This window comes from Eubalaena glacialis, chromosome 6 (genome assembly GCF_028564815.1).
Source record: "Eubalaena glacialis isolate mEubGla1 chromosome 6, mEubGla1.1.hap2.+ XY, whole genome shotgun sequence".
NCBI classification, from domain to species: domain Eukaryota; kingdom Metazoa; phylum Chordata; class Mammalia; order Artiodactyla; family Balaenidae; genus Eubalaena; species Eubalaena glacialis.
This window is the reverse complement of record NC_083721.1, coordinates 132,243,782-132,268,614: the sequence shown is the minus strand read 5'-3', so window position 1 is coordinate 132,268,614 and position 24,833 is coordinate 132,243,782. Positions and strand designations below refer to the sequence as shown.

The following is a 24,833-nucleotide window of genomic DNA, read 5'->3' as shown; positions in this document are numbered from 1 at the left end:
TCTTTGCTAAAATAAACTTCTACCTGAATATTAGTGTACCTCCCCTCCCCTTTCCCTAAATCATGGTTACTCTTAGTCTCCCTGTTGCCCCCCAACCTTTTAATACTGTCCTTTCTATGTCTCTTTATGGTACACCACATCAAATCCTTTTTGGAAAAAGGAATGATATAAACTATTAATGAATTAATAAACTGTAAAGAGAGTTTGGCTGTGGTGAAATTAATGACCATGATCCTTGTCTATTAGACTATACTAAAAATGAGAGAAATGTGTATCTCAGAAAAAATAGCATGCCCCTGGTGGCAAGTCAGTCAGCCTGGTAGAAGACATTCTAAAACTAAAATGCTTTAATTTTCTTAACAAAGACTTTCTTTGCATCAGGGACTAGCAGTGATTCTACCTAGATAAAGTCAAACTAGGGAAGAAGGTAGAAGGACAGCCCCCACAATACATTTTAGATCTACATATTTAAAAAGAACTCATTCTGTTTGCCTACTGAAGGACAGGTAGAAATGCATAGAAACACCAAGAACAGTCTTCAAGAAGAATTTACTAATCCAGGTCCAACAGACTGAGAATTCACCTTGAGGTCCTTAATATGTCAACTGACCTCGCTCTTAAATGTCTCACTCATCACTGGTGGGAAAATGTACTGTAGGATTTTTTAAGCACAAATCTATGTAGACTCTAGTATTGACAGATAAGTAATGTACTGATTGAGTCAGTGTAGATAAGCATTCCCTCAGAGCATGCTTACCCCTGTCTATAGTCGAGTGAGCTCTTCATCTGTACTGCTTCTAATTGTGGTTTCTTGTATTTATACCCAACTTCCTATTACTGGTGAGGACTTTCCAGCAATATATACTGTTTAGAATATTTGTGTCTCATAATCATATTTTCTTTCCAGATTCAAAATAAACCAGAAAAGAAACCTGGAACACCACTTCCACCTCCAGCCATCTTTGCAAGTAGTCCCCAACCTCTCTCCCCTGTTCCTCATGTGAATAATGTTGTGAATGCAACATTATCCATAAACATTCCACGGTTCTACTTCCCTGAAGGACTCCCCGATGCCTGCAGTAATCATGAACAGACTCTAAGCAGAATTGAAACTGCTTTCATGGATATTGAAGATCAGAAAGCAGACATTTATGAAATGGGAAAAATTGCAAAGGTAATATAACTACTAAATGACGTATAATCTCCCTTTCTCTAGCAATCCCAATCTCCCTCTCTTTATTGCCTCCTTGCTCTCTGTTTGTAAGCATACATAGATCTTTTTTTCCATATTGAAAAAATGTATTTGAAACTGATATATTAGCTGTGGTTCTACTTCATGGAACTCTTAAGTTTGAAAAAAGCCTTAGTGGTCTCCTGGTCCGTCCTCCCATTTAATATAGGAATTCCATCCATGGCATCACCAACACATAAATTCATTATCTGCTTGAATGCCTTCAGTGACAGGAAACTCAGTACCTTGTCAAGCAGCCTGTTCCATCATTAAATAGCCTTCCTTGTTAGAAAAATTTCCCTTGTGTTGAATACAAATCTCTCTTTTTTGTTCTCATTCATTGATCATAACTCCTTGCCCTGAAGCCAGACAAGGAACAATTAGGCCAGCTCAACACTGTAATTCTTCTCAGAAATAAATGGATTTGCCACTAGGAAGCAAGTCTGTGATACTTTTCAATATATCCAACTGCTTCTAATTTAAGGTCTTAGTCCCTAATGCTAAGACTACTGTAACATCTTTAGTAACGGATTCTACACCTCCAGCCTCCTCCTAGAACAGTTAATACTGAGCATAGTCATCAGTTTATATTTGATCATGTCATTCCCCAGCTCAGCAATATTCAGGGATTCCTACCATCTGTAGGAGTGCTTTGTTTTGTTTGGGTTCTGTTTTTATGATGCATGTATACTGAAGAGTCAGATCATACCTCAGGATTTAGCAGTGGTGTCAAGCTGTGCTTCAAGAGACAGAGGGGTTTTAGTAGGCTAAGGGCTGCATGTGGACAACTAGACACCAAGTGGGAGTTCCCAAGACCCCATGCACCCTTCCACTGGGAACGCTTCCTCTGCTTTCAGGAATAATATTTGAAAGTTTGAAAACTACCGCTTTTGAGGATAAAACCCAAACTACTGTTCCCTGCATGGGCCTGACCCACCTGCCCTCCCACAGGCTCGCCTCTGCATTTGGGCTCTCATAGTTCTCCCCTCCAAAATGGGCTTCCACTCTGCCACTCCCACGTCACCCATCCTCTAAGACCTAGCTTCCACTGTGTCCTGAGAGACGTCCCTGAACCCCTGCCCTGTCATGTCCCATCCTCTCTCCTACCTCTAGCCTCAGAACATTTGTTACCGCTGTTAAATAATTTGTAAGTAGAGTGATTTTAAGGGAAGTGAAAAAGAATTCTTTTTTTATTCCTTTTTTCGTCACCCCCCCAATCTTAGAACTTGCTTTTTGACCCCTTAGAATGTTTCTAGTGAAAAACAACCTCTTTCATTCCAGAAGTAAGAGCTCACCTGCTTCTCCTCTATTGTACATATGAGGAAACTGAAGTCCTACAAGTATGTACCTGAAGTCACAGAGTTTGTCCATGTCAGGAGACATGTCCTCTGACTCCTGCATCGTGCTGTTTCTACCCTATCTCCCCTGAACGTATGCTAACATACCATCAGCTGACTTCCAAGCTATATTCACCCAAATAAGTTATAAGTTCTTTCAGGACATTGGCATTTTCTTACCCCAAGCTTTGAGAGATGGCTGTTTTATGAATCAAGTGGTAAATTATCTGAGTGGGCTAGAATGATGAATCTAAATCCAAAAGATAGAATTTAACAAGGATGAATGAAGTCTAATTTGGAGATAACATGTTAATCGCATAAATGCCAAACAGGGTATGTCTAACATGGTAACAATTTGTGTGAGAGAGACATGAGGTTTCATGGACCACTTCGGGCAGGCAAACAGGAGAAACTGCAGATTGCGGGACATGGTAGTTCCCCGGTGGTCTGCTGGGCTCCCCACATCTGGAGAGCCAATCAGAGTGACTAGTGCCTCGCTGTCAGAGACCTGCAGCCTGCTCTGTCTTGAAGGTCTCTGGGTCGACCTTCCTCCTCTAAGTATTCCCAGCGCCTGACTGAGGAGCCTTCCTGCTGTGCTGCCTCCACCCTCCTGCTCTGGCTCTCCCACCTGGCTGGTGGTAGCCCTGCCCTGCCTGTGGCTCAGTGGCCGCCAGCACTCCACGGTGAATGCACAGTGAGAGGAGAGCAGAGAGCCTGAGGACTCCACGTGGTCACGAGAAGTGTAGGAAAGAGCGTAGTCAAGTCAGGGAAGGGGTTTACATGCTGGGGAGTCAGAGGGAGGACTTTCCTATTTACAGGCAGTGAGGATCAATCTATAGGTGGCATCAGGAAAAACTGGCAGTGTTGAAGCTGACAACATAGAGAAGTTTTAAAAGATAGAAAACTATTTTGTTTAGTAGCCATAGTAACAGGCATTTACATGACAATTTACTGTTTATACCAAATTATCATGTGGCACAATAGCCAGTATACACATACATGTCTGATTAACTTGTCTGAATTGTACTTGATTATAGCCCTAAGTTCCATTCAGGGGTGCCAAGCATTTGTGTTCACTGCTCTTAGACCTTAATTGTCAGCTCAGATAGAAAGGTGAACTGCTCATACTTTTAAAAAGTTAAAACTAACATTGCGTATAAAGATGAGGATGTGTGTATAATGACCTCAGAAGTACTGTATCAGCTCATTTTATTGGATTTTGCCTTTTTATTCTTAAAATCATTTATTTTTTAAAAATTCATTTAATCATGTCTTCCAGTTAGCTAGTCCCATGTAATCCAGCTTTTCCTTGGCTACGCCAGTCTGTTAGCACTCACTGAATCAGTCTTACTTTCCGCTCTTCTTTGCTCTGCAGACCGTCCTCATCCTTTGGCAGTGCCTGCATCACTCGCCCTCGTGTGCTTGTGTTCTCACGACAGGTTGGCTATAGGAAAGGAGAAGACAACCCCTGGGGGACAACAAAGGAGGAGGTGGTCAGAGCAATAAATGAACGTTTTTATGGATTCTTATAGTTTATAAAGCTACTTGGGGGACCTTCCCTGGTGGTCCAGTGGTTGAGACTTTGCCTTCCAATGCAGGGGGTGCAGGTTCGATCCCTGGTCAGGGAGCTAAGATCACACATGCCTCACGGCCAAAAAACCAAAACATAAAACAGAAGCAATATGGTAACAAATTCAATAAAGACTTCAAAAATGGTCCACATCAAAAGAAAAAAAAAAAATCTCTCTCTTATAAAGCTACTTGGAAGGCCAGCTTGAGTTTACAGTCTACTCTCTGTGACGCTTAAGTGTAGCTGTAGAGACTGGGGTCTGTTTTTTAAGTGCAAAGAAAACTCTGTGTTTATGAAATCTGCATCTGTTGGTGAAGTTTAGCTCATTCATCTTCAACCTCAAACAGCGTGGAGAGATTAATGTCCATTTCTGATTAAATTCTCAGTGTGTAGTTTGTACTTTTTTCCACAGCTTTAAGTAGTGATGGAGAAGAAATGACTAGAGAATGAATCTAAGAGGGACAAAAGCAGCATAGGAACAGAAACTGAGGAACAGCAAGGGAAGTATTTGTCACCACTGAGTTTTAGCCTCTAACAGAAAGTTGAGGGAAAAGAATGAAAGTCTTCTGAACCGTACAAAGCCCTCCAGCTCCTCTCATTGGCTGATACAGTACCATCTTGACCCATCGTGCCTGTGGCCTGTAAGCTAGCCTCTCTGTACCTTTTTTTCTTCATCTGCAGAACTGGATAAAAATACCCGCCCTCTTCTGTATGGGATCATGTCAGGGCCAAATGAAATAACAGCTGTGAGACATTTTAAAATGTTAAAGAACATTACAAATATTGGGCAATCATCTCTTCCTATGTATCATTAGACAACCTTGCTTTCAGTTCTTTATGTGTTGGGCCATTTTTAGATCAAATTATAGGTGTCAGTCAAGTTTTCTTTGCTCCAGCAACGCTAACTCTTGCCTCCTCCTCTAAACCTAAGTTTTCTAAACCCATCTTCAGCGCGTCCTGTACCTCCTCACTTGTCATCCAGTCTTTTCCTTTGTAAAAAGCCTTGACAGGAGCTTGTTCTCTCCTTTGTTATAAAAGTCTCTATTCTGTTGCTCTCAGATTGATATCATTTACCTTTTTTTTTTAGGTTCTTATTGATCTCCTGACTCCCTTTATCTTTTTTTTTTTTTTGTCTGCAAGAAACCCACTTAATTTTTTTTTTAATTTTTTTTAACATCTTTATTGGAGTATAATTGCTTTACAGTGGTGTGTTAGTTTCTGCTGTATAACAAAGTGAATCAGCTATATGTATACATATATCCCCATATCCCCTCCCTCTTGCATCTCCCTCCCACCCTCCCTATCCCACCCCTCTAGGTGGTCACAAAGCACCGAGCTGATCTCCCTGTGCTATGCGGCTGCTTCCCACTAGCTATCTATTTTACATTTGGTAGTATATACAAGTCCATGCCACTCTCTCACTTCATCCCAGCTTACCCTTCCCCCCTTCCCGTGTCCTCAAGTCCATTCTCTATGTCTGCATCTTTATTCCTGTCCTGTCCCTAGGTTCTTCAGAACAACTTTTTTTTTAGACTCCATATATATGTGTTAACATACGGTATTTGTTTTTCTCTTTCTGACTTACTTCACTCTGTATGACAGACTCTAGGTCCATCCACCTCACTACAAATGACTCAATTTCGTTTCTTTTTATGGCTGAGTAATATTCCATTGTATATATGTGCCACATCTTCTTTATCCATTCATCTGTTGATGGACACTTAGGTTGCTTCCATGTCCTGGCTATTGTAAATAGAGCTGCATTGAACATTGTGGTGCATGACTCTTTTTGAATTATGGTTTTCTCAGGGTATATGCCCAGTAGTGGGATTGCTGGGTCATATGGTAGTTCTATTTTTAGTTTTTTAAGGAACCTCCATACTGTTCTCCCTAGTGGCTGTATCAATATACATTCCCACCAACAGTGCAAGAGGGTTCCCTTTTCTCCACACCCTCTCCAGCATTTACCGTTTATAGATTTTTTTGATGATGGCCATTCTGACTAGTGTGAGGTGATACCTCATTATAGCTTTGATTTGCATTTCTCTAATGATTAGTGATGTTGAGCATCCTTTCATGTGTTTTTTGGCCATCTGTATATCTTTGGAGAAATGTCTGTTTAGGTCTTCTGCCCATTTTTGAATTGGGTTGTTTGTTTTTTTGATACTGAGCTGCATGAGTTGCTTGTAAATTTTGGAGATTAATCCTTTGTCAGTTGCTTCATTTGCAAATACTTTCTGCCATTCTGAGGGTTGTCTTTTTGTCTTGTTCATGGTTTCCTTTGCTGTGCAAAAGCTTTTAAGTTTCATTACGTCCCATTTGTTTATTTTTGTTTTTATTTCCATTTCTCTAGGAGGTGGGTCAAAAAGGATCTTGCTGTGATTTATGTCATAGAGTGTTCTGCCTATGCTTTCCTCTAAGAGTTTGATAGTGTCTGGCCTTACATTTAGGTCTTTAATCCATTTTGAGTTTATTTTTGTGTATGGTGTTAGGGAGTGTTCTAATTTCATTCTTTTACATGTAGTTTTCCAGTTTTCCCAGCACCACTTATTGAAGAGGCTGTCTTTTCTCCATTGTATATTCTTGCCTCCTTTATCAAAAATAAGGTGACCATATGTGTGTGGGTTTATCTCTGGGCTTTCTATCCTGTTCCGTTGATCTATGTTTCTGTTTTTGTGCCAGTACCATGCTGTCTTGATTACTGTAGCTTTGTAGTATAGTCTGAAGTCAGGGAGTCTGATTCCTCCAGCTCCATTTTTCTTTCTCAAGATTGCTTTGGCTATTCGCTCACTCCCTTTATCTTAATCCTTTGTTCTTAAGCAGATGCAGGCCAGTCATACATTTTTTTTAAATGGTCAAAGTGTAATGTCTGCAGCCCTTGCCATCCACTGCACTTCCAGTTTTTTCTTTTGGCATTTTCTCCAAGGGCCCGATACCCTCATGTTGCCCAACCCTTGGCTGCTCAGGGTGACCCACTACAAGAAAAACAGGTCAGCCCTTTCCCATCTACTTCAAAACATATCTATTCTGTACCTTATCTCTTAGGATTCTGCCTTTGGGTCATAAAAAATTTGTAAATGTTAATCCCAGTGATTTACTACTCTTTATGAGTTGACATGTACACATTTTAACCGGAGTCTTCTGAATAAAAGACTGTAATCCAAGGAAATGAAAGTTTTTAATAGTGGAAGTAGCCCCACGGGAGATAGTAAGTGCACAGTCACTGGAAGTGTTTCGCTGAGCTGGTGACCACTTCCCAAGGGTGAATTAGAAGATTCCTGATCCCTTCCAATTCTGAAAAATCTGTAGTGACTCTAGTGGTGGGAGCTTCAAGCACCTTGGCAAGCCAGTTCCAGTCTCTCCTTGTATTTTCTCCCTTTTTGTGGCTCTGCACCCCCCACCTCCATAATACAGGCTATTCTTTCAGCTTTCCCAGCAGTTACCAACAGCCTGTCATATTTAAGAGCATTTTCTTGGCAAACCACCATTCTGCATGAAAGGAAGGATTGGGATTGGGGAAAGTGGATTTGACAGTTACCACCCAAAGTATGTTAATTGTAAGCTTTGTACCTTGGCAGTCATAATTTATACAGTAAACAAAATCCATTTGTTTGCTAAGCAACACCTTTCCCTCATTCTTGACCTCAGTGGAGGTATTTGACCTCTGGATTTAAGAAATCTTAAATTCCATCCTGCTTGCAGAACATGCTTTAGTGGCCCTGGCAGAAGCAATCTCTTATTTCTGCCCTGTACTTACCTCCCTTGGCCTGAATCTCACCATCCATATCCTTATCTCTGACATGAACCCAGCAGCCCTGGGCATTCTCTCAGCATAACTGATCTCAGATGAGGTACTATGCAGGCTTCTGTGGGGATCCCCCATGCACTGAGGCCTCACATCAGGAGCAGCTTCACTTCAACCTAATGTGGGTTCACATCCAGTCATCTGTCAGAGGGGAAGCTTCCCTTTGTAGAATAAGGCTCAACAGATCCTATATCTAATATGAATAATAAGAATATCTTTATCCAATGACAAGATGTGACTCTTTGAAGAGCTTCAGATTTGGGAATACATTTTATGTGTATATACAAAATTGGGATCATTTAGAGACTATTTCTCTGCTAATATTTAGATATTATTATTACTTGGAAGAATTTTCCCTCTAGAAAAAAAGCAGGTTAATTTGGTACAGACTGTCTCTTATAAGAGTATAAGAATAATTTTTCTTAATTGAAAGAGCTTTTTTATTGAGGAGAAAAAAATCATTATCTTTTAGGGTACTGTATTTTAGTTCTTTCTAAGGCTTTTATAATATGTAGTCATTTGTGGTATCTTCTAAATAAATAATAGCATTTTAATTTTTGCCTTTCAGCTTTCACCTGAATTGTATCCATTTAAATAGATTTATAGCTGTTTTCTTGAACAGTCCAGGCTTTTCTGGTTCTTTTTGCACCTGGGGCTTAATAACACAATAAGCAAAGGAGAGAGAGGGAGAGAGGTGATAGAGTGTATTGACACCAAGTGAGTGAGCAATAAAGGTGGCTGTATTTTCCTGCCATAGGAAGGAAGGGCATACACAACCATGACGTTCAGTCACTTCTTTTTTTTTTCCAAAGGTAGAAAATATATGATGTAAGAGTGGTAGGAAGGGAGGGAGACTGGTTGCTTTTTCAGGTTAGGGGAAAGAAATATCACTATAAATGCACTTGAAGAAAAGGCAAATGGATTTTCATTTTCTTCATTAAACATGTCATCTTCTTACTTTGTTTCCCCTCTGTCTTGCTGAATCTACCCCAGCTGATGTATCTGCCTCTGCCCCAGTTTTGCTCCTCCAAGGGCCCTTCTGTCCACTGTGGCATGAAGGGTAAAAGCCACAAAGGCCCTTTCTTTGGCCATGTCATCTCTTCACTGCCCCTTGGCTTACACTGTATTTGTGCTTTATTTGCAGGTCTGTGGCTGTCCTCTTTATTGGAAAACCCCCATGTTCAGGGCTGCAGGGGGAGAGAGGACAGGATTTGTGTCAGCACAGTCATTCATTGCCATGTGGAGAAAGTAAGTATGAGAGCAGTTACTCTGGGGCTGGGCAAGGAATTGTCCAGTCCTCATGACATGCTTTATAAAAGTCACTTATTTTACTCATTTATTAATTTTCCCCTTATCCTTTGTTTCAACAAGTAAAATTCAATGATTCACAATTTTTTATGCCCACACACAAATTCTTTCCCTAAGCCTTTATCTTACATGTCTCTAATCAGTAAAACAGATCTTCAGAAATACTTCTTTAATAACTGTTTGGTAGTTTCTTAGTTTCACTTGTTAACAATTTGAGTCTTAGGATTTGACTCTTGCAGCAGTGACATAAATGCTCCTTTAAGGGGAGCAAACCACACATGTCACATGCTTCCATTCTCATGTGATCAAATTTAGAATTGTATGTAGTTGATTTCTTAAAAATAGCTGAATTCTAGTAGATTTTAGTTATTACTTTTTGAAAGCTCCAGTTAAGGAACAAAGGAATAGTACATCTATCAAGATACTCCTGGATTTTAACATCCTGACAAGTTTTCTTGAATTCAAATCCAACTTTCTTCTCTCTTTTATTTTTTTCTCCCTTCTTTCTTCTTTAGAAGTTATTTCTTGATATATTTATCAATTTAAGAGACTGTTATAGCATGCCCCTTCTACCTCTTTTAACTGATCAGCCTTCTTTAAATATGCTTTTCTCATCTTTTCTGCGCTAGATACCCTTCCTGATGAACTATCAGGAAATGCTGTTCACCTGATGTCACTATCATCATCATCATTATTTAAAATCAACATATAATAGCAGCAAAACTCAGCTTACAGATTCTTCTGATTCTTTCATGCCACCTCAAAGCCCTTAGTAGTATAATGCTTGAGAACATAATAGGTGATTAATAACTGTATTCTTATTTTGAAAAATCTAGCAGCAAGTTGAGTTCACCAAGTTCTTCTTTCATTACAATAGAACTAAAGTGATCAGGGGATATAAGACTACCAGTTAATGAACTTCTTTTAAAGAACGACATCAAAGCTAAAAGTTATAAATGCTTCATGTTTTCCAGGTGAATTTTAGTCATTTTGTTACAGGGAATAGTTCTAAGTTGTTCAAATACCAAGGACTAGAATGGCCCTAGGACTAGAACCACTCCTTATATACCAGCAGGATGACCCTCCAAAGTCAGGGCCATGGTCACCATTCCACCTCTCCTATAGCAAATAGGAAACAGCTAGATAAATATCTTTAAAAAAATTTTTTTTGTGTGCAGTCATAAAAGTAGAAGAATTCCTTGGGGTCTAGAATTAGCAAAAAAGCACTAATTAGGAGTAAACCAGTAAAAGAATTGGCATTTGCCATTCTGGCTGTCTCTGGCACCCTAGAACCTGAGGGAAGAAAATAGAGCCAAGGGCCTGAACAATTAGGGGGGTCAGCTTGGATTCCCTCTCCTTTCCCCACCAGTAAAGCCAGGACTTCAGCTGGGTGGTCTGCTTGTCTATTATTAATTATTATTGTTGTTATTAGAAATCAGTGTATAACAGTAGCAGAATTGAAGATCTTGAAATGTGTAGATGTTCTAGCTTTCATTCAGCTAGCTTCTCTCCCCCTGGTAGGTGCCAGGCCCTGAAAAATGCCTCAGGTGGAGTGTGAACAAGGGATAGAAAGAATAGGGATGTTACACAGCTCTTGTCCTGGGTATCTTCAGCCATTGAGTTCAGCATTGTTGGCAAAAGCCATCTAACAATCTGGGAAAGCAGCAAGAAGTGAGTTATGATTATTTCAGAGAAAGTGTTGAAGAAGCTGGGAGATTAAAAAGTGGGTGGGGGGGGGAAGTAGTTCATTCTATAAAAAATTAGAGCCAGAGAGAAGAACTATAACTACTTACATTCTAAGTTAGTTTGAATATGCTAAGACCCTATGTTTGTGAGCCTGAAGCTGACTATCAAAGAAAAACTAGTAATCAACTTGTTTATCGGCATAATATTAAGGAAAGTAACAGCCAGTTTTTTTGTCTTAGACTTCATGTCACCGGGATAGGGTGGACATTTCTGTTGGTGGACAGAGCAGCAGCACCCGCAACAGCTGTATTCCTTTATTGAGATGAATCATTTTCATTTTATCTCTAAGGAAAAGAGATTATTTCTGCAAAGGCAAAAGGCAAAAAAAGACTTGAAGCACAAGTCTTCATTTTCAGTTACTACAGGAAACTGCTTATGAAGTTATACAGCATGAGCAACTGTCCCTGTCTTTTTTCATTAAAAAATTTTTTAAAAAAATTCTATGAACAGATAACTGTGATGTCTCTGTATCAAGGCTTTATTTTCTGGCCAGATACTCTAACGACTGGAGCGCCCTCTAGTGGGAGCTCCTTTCTCAGCACTTAAAATGCCTTTTAAAAACCAGGGTGCTTTAAAGGAGACCCAAGTATGGCTATTTTGGGAGACAAAGCAACTAAGCGGGATGGTTTGAATTACCACACTGACCTTAAAGAAGACATGTGTTTATTTTTATAATTTTTTACAAATTGTACCCTTTGCATAAAGTGACTTGGGTCCAAGTATAGTATATAAAACTTTCAAGTACAAAAAAATAACTGGCAGGATTTCCCTGGTGGCACAGTGGTTAAGAATCCGCCTGCCAGTGCAGGGGACACGGGTTCGATCCCTGGTCTGAGAAAATCCCACATGCCGCGGAGCGACTAAGCCCGTGCGCCACAACTACTGAAGCCCGTGCGCTCTAGGGCCCGCGTGACACAACTACGGAGGCCCACGTGCCTAGAGCCCATACTCTACAACAAGAAAAGCCACAGCAAGGAGAAGCCTGTGCACCACAACGAAGAGTAGCCCCCGCTCACCGCAACTAGAGAAAGCCCGCGTGCAGCCAAAAAATAAATTTTAAAAAATTAAAAAAAAAAAACTGGCAGATAATGACATGGAATTAAAACATATTGGCATATACATACACATGCTGACTTGCTCCAATAATAGGCTCTATATAATCTTGGGGGGAAAGTCAAATACAAAAGTTAACAGCAAAATGGGAAATAGTTTGCCTCCTGTTCCTGTGTTTATGGGGTGGAAGCTTCTGAGCCCTCCTCTGAGTGGTTTGAGCATGAACACCTTAACAGGCTCTTGTTCCCCTGCCTCTGCTCCCCTTCCCTTCCCTGCTCTGCTGCCCATTTCATATCTGTACTTTGACATCTGTTTCTCTTACAGTCAAGACATTTTTAGGGGAAAGGCATTGCTCCACAGCTTTTCTTTTTGAGTTCCCAGTTTACTAGCTTTGTGACAGAGCTCCTCTTACACTGAGTCAGTAATATTGTCCCAGCTTTTTTATGCTTTACTTCCTCTTACCTTTTCATGTCAAAGTGTCATTTGTCCACTAACAAAACAATATTTCATCCTAAGAGCTCTGGAAGATAGTTTAGAACAGCTATGTTTACCTTCTTTCTCCAGCTTTCACGACTTTTTTAAATCTCTTTTTCTCCTGCCTTATAGAGTTCACCAGCCACTAGCATTGGCTGAGAATCAGAATTCACCTTTTCTCTCTGATTCATGCTTCTGATAGCAAAAGGCCCTACCTGATATGACTTTTCCCTCTTAGAGAATCTCTCATCTGTCACGTCTGTGCAGTTTTTACTTAGTGGTGCTATACCTCACTGCCTTTTTGTTGTAATCATCCCACCCATTTTCTTATCCTAAGAGGTGATTCCCATCAACACCTATTTCACTAATCTTTTTCTGAAATGTATATTTATTTAACTTTGGGGGTCCTGAGCATGCTGAAGAATGATAAGGAAAATAAATATAAAGATCATTCTATGGCTTTAATAATCACAAATGAAGTCAGTTAAGGGTATATCTGTTAGATCACAAACATTTTTTGAGAATCTTCAATGTGAAAGTCACTATGTCTAGTGCTAAGGGAAAAAAAGAGCTATAACTTTGCCTGCCCTTTAGGTGCCAGAGAAATAAAAGAAAGTTCATGGTACAATGGTGTATGTAATACATACAAATTAAATAGTACAAAGATCAGTAAAGAATTTAGTTGTCAGAGAAGGCTTTTTGAAAGAGGTAGTTTATTAGCTGGACCTTAAAGAATAGCCAGCGTTCAGATAGCAAAGTTGGGAGAGGTGGTATTCTAGGAGAGTAAAACAGCATGAGAAATGGCACCGAGGCAAGAATGCACACAGCACGCTCAGAGAAGAGTGGGTCAGGCCAGCTGCCCGGAGTGGACGTTTCATTTAGCAAAGTGGTGAGATAGGCAGACTCTAGCCTAATTAAAGAGAGCCTTAAATGCCCAACTTAGACATCTAGACTTACTCATATAAGTGGTAGAAAACTGTTGAACATTTTTGGAAAAGGGAATTATATAATCAAAGAATGTTTTAGAATGATGAATTGTCCATGATGTGAGGTTGGATGGACACTGAAGCCTGTTATGACCCTCTTCCCTTCTAAAAGTCTCAGCATGAAGTAATAAGACCCTGGACTTGATGGTAAAACAGAAATAGGAAGGAAGGAATGGTTGTCTAAAATGTTTTGAGGAAATATTCCTCAGGACTCTAGTATTCCCATCCCAAATTCCAAGCACCTAGTGGTCTAAGATAGAAACCTGGGAGTCATCATGGACTTCCCCCCTTTTACCCCTCCACACCTATCAACTACCATTTCCTTTCACCTGAACCATATTTGCCCCTTTCTCTTTGTCTCCCACTGCCAGTAGCCATGCTCAGGCCCTTGGAAAGATTTCTGCTTGATATTTATGAAGAACACATCTGATCTTGTGACAGTCCAAGTTAAAATTCTTCTGCGAGTAGGCGAAAGTCCAGGCTTCTTGACCTAACATAAAAGGGCCTCCAGGGTCCGATCCTACATGCTCATGTCCCCTTCCCTTACCACCCCAGTGCTTGCAGCTGCTCAAATAATCTGTGCAGTCTCACATCAGGTCTTTGTACATGCAACCCTCTTGATCTGCAACAGCCCACTTTCCTACTTCACAACTCTTCAGGGAATTTCACTGGTCCTCCTGTGTCTTTCCATGACACCCTGAGTTTATTACTTCTGTAATAAGATTATACAGGCGTATAATCTTATTGGTGTAGCTCTTTCACTAGACTGTAAGCTCCTTACAGGGCACAAAACTGTGTCTTATTTTCTTTGTATTTCAGGTATTCACAAGGCCAGACACAGTATCTGGCACACAATTAGCATTCAATAAATGATTAAGGAAGAAAAGCAAGAAAGGTTGGAAACTAATTGGATGTGGAGAATAAGGAAGAGAAATAAGTTTAAAATGACTTCAAATTTTCAAGCCCAGATAACTTGGAGTGGTACCACCATTAACAAAAATAGACATCTATGACTTTGAGAGGAAGATTTTAAATTTGGTTTTCGCTATTTTGACTTTGCTGTCAGAGTATAGCATCCAGATGGAAATGTCCAGCAATTAGTTGGATGTGAGGAATTCTTAGAACTTGAAGATTTAATAGGGCCTTCATTTTCTTCTTAAGCCTGGTCCTTCAAAGTCTAATTTCAAAAGCCCCCTATCAGGTTAGTCCTGAATGTGTCTGCCAACCTGGACAAGCAGAAGTTCATGTCTTATGTGGTATGTAGTGGTCCATCAGATGTGTTGCCTCCCAGTGGGCAGCTCTGGAGTTCTGGTTCCAGATGCCCTGAGCTAACCTGAACAGACATTCTCCTTCAAGTGTATTTTTACATGCATTAGTTCAGTTGACTCTGTGGTCTCAGAAGCATTCTACAAAAATAATGTACCGTCTTTTTTTTGAGCTTTTATTAAGATGGCCCTTTGACAAAATCAAGAGCATGGAAAATTTTCCTTTTTTTTAATCACTGAAAAGAGAGCACTTGATTCTTGATCTAAACGGCCTTCAGATCAGACTGAAATTACCAACTATTGATGTTGTAGTCATTGTTCATGGTAGCCAGTCTTCCTAAGCAATTGTTTCTTTTCTAGGTTGCTGAGTAACCATCATGATGATGCCTCTAAGTTTATCTGTCTTCTTGCAAAGCCCAGCTGCAGCCATCTAGAACAGGATGATTTTATTCCTTTACTTCAGGTAATTTTCATTTCCTTTTAAAAATGGGTTTTATTTTTAGAGTTTCGGAGGCTTTTAAAATTTTTTCAACTGTGAGATATGTCAACTGAGATATACAAATTTAGAGGTCAGATTTCTAGACGAGTTGTTTCCAAGCTTGTTTTAGCAGCAAAATCCTTTTGTTTAGAGAAAATTAACACTGATAATAGTATAAACAGATAATAGTATGAAACAGATAAAACAGGGCTACTCCCACTGAAGCAGAAGAGAGAGGCCTTACTCAGCCTCTCCTCTTGCCCACCCACAGCAGTCATAGAAGCACCTTCTGAAACCAGGCGATTGGCCTAGTCAAGTAGACCTTTGTTAAGGTTAAAGAGAAAGAGATCTCCAACAGAAAGAGCCCACTTGGGGAATATTTATATCCAGGCCTTCTGATGAGAATCAATTGCATGCCAATACTGGATCTGTTTTTATTATAGCATTCTTCATAGCCTGATACATTGCTTGTTAATATTCTTAATTTCATATTTAAATATTACATTTTTTCTAAGTAGTTCACAAATTACTTGAAGCTGAGACCTGCCTTTCATTTCTGTTGAATGCACATCATTTTTTTAGTTGTTCTAGCAAATCCTTGTTTACTGTTAGTTAGGATACCTAAAGAAGGGCAGAAAGATACATTAACGTAGTGCAGGTTTTTTTAAGTTGTATCCGTGGCTACCATCATTTTTTTTTAATAGATTTTTGTTGAATTGCAACATACATACACAAAAAGACACACTAATCACAGCGCATCAATTAATTTTCACAATGTGAGCACATCTGTGTAACTAGCACCCAGATGAATAACCAAAAATTACCAGTACCCCCAAAGCTCTTCATGCTCCCTCCCAGTCACTGCTGCCCTAGGGGAACCACTATCCTGACTTCTAACACTGTATGACATAGACTTCTAGTTGTTGGAACAGTTTTACATGTTCAGAAAATGAAGTTTGGTTATAATATATTTTGTGTGCAGGGTTTTTGAGCTTGTCTTAATTTGCATGATAGCCTTGATTATCCTTAGACTCATCTGCTACATGTTTTTGTTTCCCTTTAAAAAGTGTTCATGGGAATGAGGACTGTTAATAGTTTCTTACATTTAATCAAGATCGTCATACATAATATCCAATATTATGTGTTCCTATTTATGTTTTGTGAAAGTTCTCCAGCCACGCCTCACCCTCACCAGCTCAATCCATTCGCAGCCGTGCTCTGTCTCTTACAAACTGCATCTTTTTGGCCCCCTTCCCCTAATAGCTTCTGGTTGGGTCTGGCAGATGGATAGCACCGCCAGGAGGTGGGAGAGCAGAAAAGAAAGAAGTTAGCATTTCTTCCCAGCTCTTTGCTTCAGCACAGTAACTGTATTTCTCTATAATACAGCTTCTGCTGGATGGCCGCTTCTCCACAGTTGTAGTGCCTACTGGGCTCCTGTAGCTCTGTTCCTCCCCTTGTCCCTTTGGCCCTAGGGATTGTAACAGTATCTTTCTGTTGCTCATCCCTGGTGCCTTCCGCTCCCTTGTTTGTTCCCTTAACCTCCCCACGACTCTACACATTATTGCTTCGTGAAAGGTTCATATGGGTGAATTCTTTTTCCTATGGGGACCTACCTTGACTGAGTTTTATCAGAAGCTTTAATAAAAGCTTTGACAGGAATATAAATTAAGCTGTACCAAGAGAATTATGAACAAACAACAAAATTACGAGTTAGCGGACATTTTTACTTCCTTCCCTTAAATGTAAGGAGAAGTTTTATTTTCATATAAGAAGTGGACGTATGGAGTCTTCTGGTAAAAGATGACAGACTGATACATTCTCCTCCCATTCTTTTCCAAACTCCTCCAGTTAAAATATAGATATTTAAAAGGAATAAACCCATGAAAGTTAATAGAATGGCACAGAGGAACAGAGGAGGAAAAAAATCAGTATACAAGATATGTAGTATTCCTTGAAGATAGAAAGCAGAAGCAGGCTAAGGAGACCACAGCCCGGAACGAGGGGCTGTGTATGGGCTGCAGTGGAGAAGTGAGCCACTCTTTTCCACTCTGCTCATTAGGATCCCAGAGAGGCTGTAAACTCGGAGTTGGCAGAGCTGATGAGAAGTATTAGAAATGGGGAATCATTGAAGGCTGGTATACAGAGCAGTTGACCAGTTGACTCCTTACCTGGTTCCCAAATGTAAAGTGCAGCCTGACAAATTAACAAAACAAACAATAGAGCATGTTAAGACAAATTCCAGTAGAGGAACGTCCTAGATAGTGTCTGGCCAGTACTCATCAAAACTGTCAAGATCGTCAGAAAGAAGGGAAGTCTGAAAAACTGTCTTAGCCGGAAGGAGCGTAAGGAGGCACAACAGCTAAATGTAATATGAGATCCTAGAACAGAAAAAAATACATTAGGTAACAACTAAGGAAATGTGAATTAAGTATGGCCTTGAATAATAGTAATAATAATGTATCAATATTGGCTTATTAATTATAGCAAATGCTAATGTAAGATGTTAATAATTAGGGACCTGGGTGCAGATATATGGGAACTTTATACTGTCTTCTCAATTTTTCTGTAAGGCTAAAACTGTTCTAAAAAGGCATTTTTAAAAAATAATTACTATATTCAGGGAGATTATATAAAACAAGAATAGATGCTGACACAAGAAAGAGCTGTTTGAATTTTAAAATGTAAGTGCCAAAATTTTAAATTTCAACATAAGGCCTGGAAACTAAAGTTAAGGATATCTCTGGCACACACAAACTCACAGATGGGGGAGAAAGAGAGAGACAGAAGAGAAGACATAAAGGACCAATTCAAGAATTTCAACATCTAACTAACTGGAATCTGAGGAAGAAAGAAGGGAAAAAATGGAGAGAAGGAAATCATTAAAGAAATAATATAGAGTCATCAAGGAAATAATACAGGATGGAGAGAATTGGAAAGACTGGGGTGATAGGATGGGTCCAGAGAGCAGGAACCCAGTGGGATTCCTTGGGATTCCTGTTTCCTTTCTTGGGGAAATACAACATGCCTGTGTAACCATCATCTGATCAAAAACAATGTGACCCTCCCATCCCAGCCTCTCATGTTCCCTCCAGTCACTGCCCACAGAACCAGAATATACAGAATATAAATCTTCTGGTTGAAAAGAGCCTCTGAGTGCCAAACACAATGAATAAAAAAAAGACATACATAAACAAGTCCTCTTGAAATTTTAGAAAACCACTGGAATCCCCCAGAGAGAAAAACCAGGTCACCTTAATAAGAATAAGAATCGGGGTGGTATTAGATTCTCATTGGCAACTCTGGGGAAATGGATATGAATTCAGATTTCTACATCCTGCCAAGCTATCAATCGGATATGAGGTTAGAATAAAGTCATTTAAAAACTCAGAAAGTTTATCTCCTGTTTTCTTAGAGAGTTACTGGAATATATTCTACAGCAAATTAAGTAAACCAAAAAGGAGAAATGCATGAGATCCAGGAAACAGTGGATTCGATCCAGAGAAGCAGTGAAATAAAGTCCCAGGTTGGCAACTGAAGAACAGCCAGTCCAGAATAGAGAAGGTGGAGGATTTCTCTGGAAAGGGAGGTAGAAGGGGATAGTTGTTACATGTGAGAGCAGGGAAACTGGAGAGTATGATGAAGATGCAGCATTGTGTATCAACAAGCTAAAGAAAAGCAATTAGAAACTCCTTGCAAAATGAAAAAACTGTGTAAGACAGTCATGTATAAACACGAAGCAAACTGAAATGTGACATGATTATAAACAACTGATGGAGGGTAAGAAAAGGAAGTTCATCTAACCTCAATGCCTGGAACATTCTCCTTTGAATGCCCCCAAGGGACATGATGTTGGACCAATAAGAAATGAAATGCATTCCTTATATGCTGCTTAACTTAGCATTCAACAGTATTTATATAGTCAAAATGTCATAAAATATTTTAATGTATAACACCTAAAGTCACCCTATGGATTAACTGTAGAAAATTTTATTATGGTTGCAGAACAGTATTTAAACAGCCTGAACAATGTAAAAGTCAAAATATTGCCAACAAAATGTGAAGGAGAAAAAGAGGGAGAAGAGAAAATAAGGGTAGGGGTGCTATAATCATCATCCTATGTAAAAGGAAATTTAGGCACTAAGATGAATGGGGTGAAAATTAAATGTATAAATAGATTATTTGCAGTTTACAAAGATAACCAATACAAGAACTAAAAATCATAACCTCAAATATTGGGTAAGGGGAGTAAAGTGGGACAGTTTAAATGAGCTAAATCCTCATCTTCCCTAGCAAAGAATAATAGATATTGTCTAAAGTTGATAGCGCTATAAAGAAAAGTAATTGTAGGGACTTCACTGGTGGTGCAGTGGTTGAGAACCCACCTGCCAACGCAGGGGACACAGGCTTGAGCCCTGGTCCGGGAAGATCCCCCATGCTGCGGAGTACCTAAGCCCATGTGCCACAACTACTGAGCCTGTGCTCTAGAGCCCGCGAGCCACAACTACTGAGCCCGCATGCCACAACCACTGAAGCCCACACGCCTAGAGCCTGTGCTCCGCAACAAGAGAAGCTACCACAATGAGAAGCCCGCACACTGCAATGAAGAGTAACCCCCGCTCTCCGCAACTAGAGAAAGCCTGAGTGCAGCAGTGAAGACCCAACACAGCCAAAAATAAATAAATTTTTAAAAATAAATTAATTTTAAAAAGTGATGCCTATTAAAAAAAAAGTAATTGTAACATAGTATTTAATTATACTTAAATAATAATTAAATTTTATGTTTAATTATAGAGGTAAGCAGCAAAAGAAATAAAAACATAAACGATTCAAAAGAAGTGGGGCTAAAGGTGCATGGATGGGGTGGGTTGGTAGAATGGTTCTTTCCATCATAAGTTCTTATATACTCCTTGATTTTATACCATGTGTATATGTAATTTCTCTTATTTTTATTATGGAGAATTTTGAGGATATACAGATGCAGGCAGAGTGATCTACTGAACCCCCATGTACCCATCACCCACCCCCAATAATTATCAGAAACTAAAGAGATAGAGAATTTTAAAAACAGTAGCACTTTCAGTAAGTTGGAATCTTGGTATGGGGAAAACATTAACAAAATAGACCACCAATTAACTAATTTCATCAAGAAAATGGAGAAAGAACTAATGGACAAAATAAGAAATGACAAGGAGGAACAGAAGAAATTTTTTAAAAGTCATAAAAGACTATTTTGCAGGCCTCAAATTTATTTGGAAATAAATTTGAAAACCTAGCTGAAATGGAAAATTTCCTAGGAAAATACATCTGACCAAAATTGACCCCATTTTATTTATTTATTTATTTATTTATTTATTTTATTTATTTATTTTTGGCTATGTTGGGTCCTCGTTGCTGCACATGGGCCTTCTCCTGTTGCGGCGAGTGGGGGCCACTCCTCGCTGCAGCGTTAGGGCTCCTCATTGCGGTGGCCTCTCCTGTCGTGGACCATGGGCTCTAGGCGCATGGGCTTCAGTAGTTGTGGTGCATTGGCTCAGCAGTTGTGGCTCATGGGCTGTAGAGCGCAGGCTCAGTAGTTGTGACTCATGGGCCCAGCTGCTCCGCAGCATGTGGGATCCTCCCGGACCAGGGCTTGAACCCATGTCCCCTGCATTGGCAGGCGGACTCTCAACCACTGCGCCACCAGGGAAGCCCGACCCCATTTTATTTAGAAAGCTTAACAAAGTAATTTCCTTAGAAGAAGTAGAGATCTTTATTAAGGAACTACCCCACAAAAAGCACCAGGCCCAGGTAGTTTCACAAGGGAATTCTACAAAACCCTCAAAGACCAGATAGTCCTAATGCTTAATAAATTATTCCAGAGAATTGAAAAGGAAGGAAAACTCCATAGCTCCTTCTATGAAACAACCGATACATAAACTAGGTACAGACAGTACAAAAAAGAAAATTGCAAATGAATATAATTCATGATTAGTAATAAAAATTAATAAATAAAATATTAAACAGATGCATACAACCTGGTGGGATTTATTCCAGGAAGTCAAGATTGCTTCAATATTAGGATCTTTTTTAATATCACATGTTGTATCTAAGAAAAAAATTATGATTGTCTCAATAGATGCTGAAATAACTTTGGACAAAATTTAACACCCATTCATTAAAAAATGCTCAAGAAAGTAAGTATTTGAGATGCTTTCTTAACATGATTATAATATATATACCTAGTGCTAAAGCCAGTATAGAAAAACATTAGAGGCATTTCCATTAAGATCAGAGACAGGGCAAGGATGTCACAATATCCATTACTGTTCAGCATTGTACTAGAGTAATTATATTGTACAAGAGAAAACAATTAGAGGCATAAGAATGGTTGAAGAAGTAAAGTATTCATAGATGACGTGACAGTAAACCTGGAAACCCAAGAGAATCAGTGATAAAACTCAAAACAATAAAATAATTCAGTAAAATAGTGGGAAATAAAATTAACATATACAATCAACAGATCTTCCATTTCTGACCAAAATGGAGTAACTGGGAATGGATTTGCCTTCTCACCCGAAACAACAAAAAACATCAGGCAAGAAATACAAAATAATGGTTTTCAAGGTGCCAGACATCTGGGAACAAAAGATAGTGATTCCTGAGAAACAGTAAACAAACAAAGTGATCCTTATTATTGCCTTGAGAGAGTTTCCAAGCCACAGTGTGTTGATGGGGACCCTAGGCAGAGTTCAGTGAACTCCCTGAGTTTAGGAGACAGAGCTGAGAATCTAGAAGGACCAAAGTAGTTAGAATTCTTGGGACAGAGCACCAAAGAGGAAAGAAATGCACAGAGAGAAAGCTCCAGAGAGCTTCAGAACTCCTCCATGAGTATTCAGCAGAGGTACTGATCAGCAGATATATGTGAGGAAAGTAACCAAAGCTGAAGAAAGAGCTACCCCAAATTAGAGGGAACAGTACCCATAAGTCACACAGGGCCAACCAAGAATAATATCTGTCTCTACCAGCCAGACTGGAAAACCTCATAATACATGGCACTTTAGGTAGAGTAGTCATAGAAGTCTTGCCTCAGTAGTGGGGAATAATTAGCCCTAAATTAGATAGCACTCAGTCCTGTCTAACAGATCTGAAAAGCAAGATCTAGAAAGATGAAAGGGTTTTTCAAAGTAACTTAACAGCATCCCAGAACATAAAATATTTATTCTATTCAGAACTTGAGAATATAAGAATATAAAAATATCCAGCACTCAAAAAGGTAAAATTCAAAATGGCTGGCAACATCAGGCATGCAAAGAAACAAGAATACAATTGATGATTAGGAGAAAAATCGATCAATTGAAACTGACTCAGAACTGACACAGATGTTAAAATTAGCAGACAAGTATATTAAAACAGAAATCAAAAACTGAATACTTTTTTAAAGACCCAAGTTGAACTCGTAGAGATGAAAACTAAGGTGTCTGGGGTGAAAAATATACCAGATTAGATTAACAGCAGATTAAACATTGCAAATTAAATGACTAGTGAACTTGAAGACATAGAATAGAAACTATCCAAAATGAGACATGGAGACATAAAAAAAGAAAGAAAAATGAAAAGAGCATCAGTGAGCTGTGGGGCCTAACTTCAAGCAACTTAACATACTTATAAATGGAAGAGAGGATGTTGTTAAATAAAGAATTTGTCAGGTCTTAGTCGCAGGTTCCTAGGACAGAACTTCTAAAGCCTCGGAATTTCCCAAATGATGAGTGTCTTTGTTTTTCATGGTGGGCTCCTGGGACCATGCCTGAGTTTATACTAATGAGGTGACTCATTGTGGGCCCCTATATAGTTCCAGGATGAGGGTTTCCCATGCCAGAAAGGCCGACCATGTGATTAGAGGTTGAGACTTTCAGCCAGGTGATATCAGCCTGACCTCCAAAGAGGCAGGGAGCCTGGAGATTGAATTCAGTCGTGTGGCCAATGATTCAATCAATCATGTCTACATAATGAAACCCAATTAAAAACTCTGGACACTGAAGCACAATTGAGCTCCCCCTGGTTAATGATACACAGTAATGTGCTAGGAGGGTGACATGTCTTGAGGATACAGAAGCTCCACATTTTAGACCTTCCCAGACCTTGCCCTGTGCATCTCTTATTTGGCTGGTCCTCGTTTGTATCCTTTATAATATAATAGTAATCATAATATATTACTGTCCCCAGTTCTGTGGGTCATTTGGGCAAGTTGTTGAACCTCAGGGGATAATGGAAACCCCCAAATTCATGGCCAGTTAGTCAGAAGTATGGGTAGCCTGGGAACCCCAGAGTTATGGCTGGTGTCTGAAGTGAGAGGAGTCGTGTGGGGGACTGTGCCCTTAACCTGTGAAATCTGCACTAACTCTGCATAGTTAGTGCTGAAATTGCATTCCAGGGGGACAGAAAATTATTTGAAGAGATAATGGCCCATTATCTTGGTAAAAACTATAAACCCACGAAACTAAGGTGCTCAATAAGCCCAAAGCACAAGAAAAACAAAACTATACTAGGGCACATCATAATAAAGTGGCTCAAAACCAGTAATAAAAAGAAACTTTGAAAAGTAGCCAGAGAAAATAGTCACATTTCATAGAGTGGAACAAAGATAAAGATGACAGCGGATTTCATGTTGGAAAAGTCCAAACCAGAAGACAGAGGAGCAACATCTTTAAAGTACTGAAAGAAAAGAACTATCAACCTTGAATACTATACACAGTGAAAATACCATTCAAAAATGAAGGTGAATTAAAGATTTTTTTGGACATAGAAAAGCTCAAAGAATTCATCACCAGCAGAAATGCACTACAAGAGATGTGTTTTGTTTGTTTGTTTTTTATTTGTTTGTTTGTTTTAAAAGTTGTTTAGGCAAGGAAGAAAGTAATACCAGATGGAAATGCAAATCTACACAAAGGAATGAACTCCAGAAGTGGTAACTACATGTATGTGATTTTTTATTATTCACATCTCTTTAGAAGAAAAGTAACTCTTTAAATGAAACTATCAACAATGCATTATGGTGTTTCTAACATATGTTTAAGTACAATTTGACAACAATAGCATAAAGACTGGGAGAAGAGAAATGGAAGTATATTGTTATGGTTTGCATATAATCCATGAAGTTGTATAACATCTCTTGAAAGTAGATTGTAGTAAATTAAAGATGTATGCTGTAACCTCTGATGCACCTCTAAAATAAGAGTTATAGCTAATAAGCCAAAAAAGGAAATAAAATGAAAGAATCATAAAGAACACTCAGTTAACACAAAAGGAGGAAGAAAAGGAAGAAAAAAAAAGGAACAAAAAATGGATGGGACAGATAGCAAGATGATAGATTTAAACCTAACCATATCAGTAGTCGCATTACATACAAGTGGCGTGAATACCCCCAAAAGCAAAGATTAGACAAAAAACCAAGACCCAAATATAGTATGTTGCCTGAAAGAAATATAAAGACACAAATAGGTTAAAAGTAAAAGGAGGGAAATATATATACCATGCTAATATTAATCAAAAGAAAGCTCTTACAGAAATGCAAATCAAAACTACAGTGAGGTATCACCTCACA

The 24,833-nt window shown here is 39.2% G+C and overlaps 1 protein-coding gene across 2 annotated transcripts in view; it reads left to right on the top strand.

The window, feature by feature from the left end:
- Window positions 1–24,833, top strand: part of PPP2R3A (protein phosphatase 2 regulatory subunit B''alpha) — a 211,811-nt gene that overhangs the window by 78,278 nt on the left and 108,700 nt on the right. For both annotated transcript variants that reach the window (XM_061194632.1, XM_061194633.1), the window contains 3 exons: window positions 908–1,174; window positions 9,088–9,191; window positions 15,136–15,238. In XM_061194632.1, the coding sequence (XP_061050615.1) occupies window positions 908–1,174; window positions 9,088–9,191; window positions 15,136–15,238 (474 nt within the window). The remainder of the gene's footprint in view (window positions 1–907; window positions 1,175–9,087; window positions 9,192–15,135; window positions 15,239–24,833) is intronic.